Here is a 5,483-nt window from a genome sequence, read left to right on the forward strand (position 1 = left end):
GCATGTGTTGAAGAGTGAGTAAAGTGCGTTTGGTGCTGCCTTCCAAACTATTTTTAATATTTCCGCTGTTATTTTATCCGGACCAGGAACTTTTTTCTTCTTTGTTCTTTTAATTGCTTCATCTATTTCGTCCATTCTTATTCCTGTTCCATATTGTAGTTTAAGTATTCGCTATATCTGTTCTTTATGTTTTGTGAATCCTCTGCTTCTGTACTTTCCTCTCCATCCGGCATTAATGTTTCCAAAAGTCTCTTCGCCGATGAAGTCCAATCAGTTGTAAAATCGCTACCTAATTTAATCGTACTTAGGATATTACTATTTTTAATCTTTCCCATCATTAGCTTGTATGCCAGTCCCCAAGGGTTTTTCGTAGTGTTCCGGTTCACGAAATCATTCCACGAGTCCTTTTTTGCCTTTCCAATCTCTCTCTTGTAGTCCCTTCTTAGTCTGCAGTATATATCAAAACTGTATTCATACGCCTTTTCATATTTAAGTTTCCTGTACCGTTTACAGCTTCTACGAGATGCCGCCAATCTTTCTTTAAGTTGGTCAGTTGTTCGCTCTACCACGGTACTGTTTTCCTAGACAGGGGTCTTCTCCTACTTAGATTGCTACTGCATATAAGATCAATCTTTCTATTAAATAGATTAACGGCGTTCTCCGGACTTGTATTTGTGATTTTGGTTGGGAAAAAATTAAATTTCCGTGATCCCCGCGCGCCTTCGATATACGCTACTGAGAGCTCTCTGTAATTGTGTACATCGACAGTTTGTTATTGCGTCCACAAGGGCGAAGCGCCGAATTAGGGGAGAGTTTCCGCGTCTTTAAAAAGGAGCGATGCGGCACGGAGGGCGAGTCTGGTACGACGAGCCGTCCGGTAAACCCGAGAAGAACATTTGTGATCTGAAGAATAAAAATTACGTATTCTTACTTAGAATAAAGAGACTAGTTCCTGCTATCTATCCTTGCCTATCGACGCAGTCCACAAGAGAGAACTAGGCGATAGCTCCGATAAAACCCAAAGGAGAAAATATACAAAACATGGTCCTTCGAGCCGGATCTGTGTCGAGAAATTAACGGATGGATTCAAACAAGATACACGTGCAAGCAGTGCAAACTACTTCAAGTGAGCCATTCAACAATTGCGCTACATTCCGAGTAACAATTTCCGTACGACAAGGAAGTATTTCGACTCACGTACATACGTTCTCCATTTCAACACCGTGTTTACCTTACAAGGTCGAGCTCTGCAAGACAATAGATCGAAATGGACAAGGCAATATTTGCGTTCGATACGAATTTACGTTATTTAACGAACTCAATAACGAATTTCCAAAAGCTTGGAGTTGATAATCAACTCATGCCATCACTAAAGGGACGATTTCAACTCTTGCAAAATTACTGGAATAAATGCCAGGAGAATGCCGCTATCATTGAGGCAGTAGCAACCGACGCAGACGCGGCACAGCTTCCCTTCTTCAAGAGCAAGCTGCTAGACAAGGCGGAGGTCTCGTACATGCAAGCCTACGACTTCTTTCAAGAAAAACTCGAGGCATTCAACGTCGCTTCAATTTCCATTCCTGTACCAACGGCGGCCGCAACGACGTCCATCAACGAGATCCGATTGCCGAAGATCAACTTGCCTTCTTTCTCCGGTAATGTAACCGAGTGGCTAACGTTTCGCGATTTGTTTCTTGCGCTCGTTAAAAATCGCCGTTCCATATCGCAAGTCGAGAAATTGCCAATATTTATTATCCGCGGTTACTGGCGACGCTGCTAAGTTGATTTCCCATCTTTCTCTAACCGATAGTAATTTCGATGTTGCATGGAAGGAACTCCACGAATCGTTACGAAAATCAACGCGTTATTATTGACGCATATTTCAAACGTTTTATTACCATTCCTAATGTTTCGTCTAACGATCTGTTCGGGTTAAAACAATTACGCTCCAATTCATCGGAATCGATAAATGCTCTGCGTGCCTTGAAATGTTCTGTAGATGAATGGGATATGATTTAGTCTACATTCTTGTACAAAAACTAGACAAATTGACGAGACAAGATTGGGAAGTCAGCTTAGGTTCAGAGAGGAGATATCCTACGATGGAAAAACTATACGCGTTTCTAGATACACAAATTCGTTCGCTTGAGGCTGTATCCAAGGACGGAGATAACTCGAAGTCCGCCAACGGAAACTCATCCGAAAAGAGTTCCGGTGCTCGCTCGATTCCAAATGCGGCACGAAAAAATAATATAGTGCGTTCTCACCATACAAACACCGCGAGTACGTGCGCTCTTTGTTCCGAAACACATCGTTTAATGCATTGCGAGAAATTTCAAGCGTTAAGCATTTCGCATCGACTAGAGTTTGTTCAAAAAAATAATATATGCAAAAATGTTTGACCAAAGGTCATTACGTTTCGAATTGTCGTAGTTCCTTTACTTGCTTGAAATTGTAAAAGACAACATCATACTTTGTTACACGAGAATTCAAGGTCAAGTTTAACGACAACAACAGACTCTGGACAATGCGATAACGCGTCCAACGTACATTCACACGTGAACGCGGGAGTTAAACCCGTGCTCCTGGCTACCGCACGTGTTTGTATAGGATCAGAAAACGGTCGATATGTTTACACGCGAGCACTGATCGATCAAGGTTCGATGCCACATTCGTTTCGTCACGAGTCGCTCAAATGTTGAGAGCTCGCTTAATTTCAACACGCGTAAAGGTATCTGGCATCGGTGACACTACGTCTAATTGCGTTCAACATGCCGTCTCTATTTTCTATCAGCGCGACTAATAAAAATGATACGATTTTTCATACCAAAGCATTGGTCGTTCCAAAAATTACAGCGTACATTCCACCTCATTTCCAATTACAAGAGATTCCGTTTCTTTCCAAATTGAATCTAGCCAATCCAAATCCAAGCTCAAATGATGCAATCGAAGTACTTCTCGGGGCCGAATTATACGGTTCAATTATGATGGGTGGCTTAATGAAAGCTTCTAACGATGCTACACTTGCGCAAGAAACGATATTCGGGTGGATCATTTCGGGTCCTATTTCAAACCAAAAAAATAGCCAAAGAATTCACGTTCACCCAAGCAACTTCTGGCAATCTCGATTTCGAACTCCGACGTTTTTGGGAGCTGAAGAAATTCCAACGACACACGCTCTCTCAGAGGAAAATCTTCGTTGCAACTTACATTTTCAAGAGACACATATGCGCGATTCTTCAGGGCGCTATGTTGTCCGCTTACCCTTCAAGTCTGGTCCTCCGATAAAGATCGGCGAGTCAAGGTCAGTAGCTACGCGTTCACTCGCGCAACTAGAGCGACGTTTAGCCAATTCTCGGGAAATTTCAGGGCAATACGTCGACTTTCTTAACGAGTACGAAGAGCTCGGGCATATGCAAAAAATCGAAAACGTGCAACGCTTCTTTCAACCGACGTTTTTACCTCATCATCCAGTTATTCGCGAGGACAATACTACAACCAAACTTCGTGTAGTGTTTAATGCCTCGGCAAATACCTCGAATAACACTTCTTTGAATGACCATCTTATGATTGGTCCAAGTTGCAAGCCGATCTTCCGGCGATTATTCTTCAATGGCGTTTGTACAAATACGTTTTTTTCCGCTGATATTCAGCAAATGTTTCGACAAATACAGATTCATTCAGACGATCGCCAATATCAATTAATATTGTGGCGTACGATTCCGAACGAGCCAGTCCATACTTATTCATTAAATACCGTTACTTATGGTACTGCCTGCGCGCCTTATCTCGCCCAACGCGTGCTCAAACAACTTTCAATCGACGAGAGTTCGCGTTTTCCACTAGCTCAAGCAATTTTGCAAAATGAAATATACGTTGACGATGTCCTATCCGGAGGCGATGATAAACCATCCACGATTAAAAAACGCGACCAACTAATCGGCTGTTTACTAAGCGCAGGCATTCATCTCAGAAAATGGGCCAGCAACGATTTTGAAATTCTACAAGATATAAATCCTGCGAATCACGGTCTAGCAAGTTCCAAGCCTTTCCAAGAAGGTGAACAATTAAAAATACTCGGTATTCATTGGACACCTTGCGATGATAATTTCTCCTTTGAAATAAAATTCCGTCCACCATCTACCGACATTTCGAAACGACAAATCCTTTCGACGATAGCGAAAATATTCGATCCCCTCGGATGGGTGTCTCCGATCACGATATCTCTCAAAATTCTACTGCAAAAACTGTGGAAATTTTCCTACGGATGGGATGATATTCTTCCTGCGGAAATAACAACCGAATGGAATGCTTTTTGCGAAAAGATGTTACACTTGACGACTCTGCAAGTTCCTCGTTGGTTAGGCTTCGAGCGTAACATTCAGTGCTTGCATTTACACGGCTTTTGCGACGCTTCATCTAAAGCCTATGCAGCGGTAGTCTATTCAAAAATTGTCACGAATTCTGGCGATAGTCATGTTCGACTTCTTCCTATCAAAAACCAAGGTTGCTCCGATTAAAACGATTTCGATTCCACGACTCGAGCTCTGTGCGGCTCAGCTGCTAGCACGCTGTATTTCGTTTACTATTGACGCGATGAAATTGCAAAACATTCCTGTGTTTTGCTGGAGTGACTCGACAATCGTATTAGCATGGTTGCAAAGGCTCCATCAGATTTAAAAGTATTGTAGCTAACAGAGTGTCTTCTATTCAAACGAAGCTTCCTACGGCGACATGGCTGCATGTGCCAACAGAAGATAATCCCGCAGATTGCGCATCGCGCGGCATAAATCCAGCTCAGCTAACGCCTTCCAGTTCCTGGTGGAAGCGGCCCGACATGGCTGAAATTTAACGAGGATAATTGGCCAGTTCAATCTACGATAAGTTGCACCGAAGATGATTCCGAATTGAAAGCGTCAAATGCAGTCCACTCGCATCATTCAAATCGAGCGGAACTTTTTGAATCCTTCAATTATATCTCCACGTGGCCACGCTTACTACGGGTCACCGCATACGTCCTTCGGTTCAAGTTTTCGAACGAGAGTCCCAGATGTTTGCTCAAGGTCTCTCTATTTTGCAAGTCGATGAAATAAAAACCACGCACAGATTCTGGATTAAACAGATGCAAACGGAATACTTTTCAAAAGAAATCGTCGCTTTTCAAAGCCAAGTCGAGGTTACCAGTTCGATGCTCCATCCATTCTCTCGATCCGTTCCTGGATCCCTCCGGTATCCTACGCGTGGGTGGTCGACTTCAACTGTCCTGACCTTTCATATGATCGTAAATTTCCGATTCTACTTCCAAAACATTACCTTTCTAAGCTCATATCGATCAAATTCATAAGTATACACTTCACGGCGGTGTACAATTAATGCTTCGCACGTGCGAGAACAATATTGGATTCTGGGGGGCACGAAGCATGGTAAAAGGTTGTATCCGCAATTGCGTGACATGTACTCGGCATCGCGCCATAACGGCGTAC

General features: G+C 42.9%; 1 protein-coding gene across 1 annotated transcript; it reads left to right on the top strand.

The window, feature by feature from the left end:
* Positions 1-1,080: 1,080 nt before the first annotated feature.
* On the top strand, positions 1,081-4,520 carry LOC146721625 (uncharacterized). Its single transcript, XM_085486520.1, has 3 exons — positions 1,081-1,158; positions 1,340-1,655; positions 3,370-4,520. The coding sequence occupies exons 1-3, from the start codon at positions 1,081-1,083 to the stop codon at positions 4,518-4,520; spliced, it is 1,545 nt and encodes a 514-aa protein (XP_085342646.1).
* Positions 4,521-5,483: the final 963 nt, after the last annotated feature.

The sequence above is a fragment of the Nylanderia fulva genome, unplaced genomic scaffold (assembly GCF_048542155.1).
Source record: "Nylanderia fulva isolate GAGA-0341 unplaced genomic scaffold, ASM4854215v1 Scaffold442, whole genome shotgun sequence".
NCBI lineage: Eukaryota > Metazoa > Arthropoda > Insecta > Hymenoptera > Formicidae > Nylanderia > Nylanderia fulva.

Bases quoted from the DNA above. Each gene is read 5' to 3' on its own strand.
- LOC146721625 (XM_085486520.1), top strand. From the start codon at position 1,081: ATGGATTCAAACAAGATACACGTGCAAGCAGTGCAAACTACTTCAAGT. The intron at 1,159-1,339 runs GTAACAATTTCC...AATTTCCAAAAG, and splicing joins ACAATTGCGCTACATTCCGA to CTTGGAGTTGATAATCAACT. The intron at 1,656-3,369 runs GTAATGTAACCG...GGGAAATTTCAG, and splicing joins CAACTTGCCTTCTTTCTCCG to GGCAATACGTCGACTTTCTT.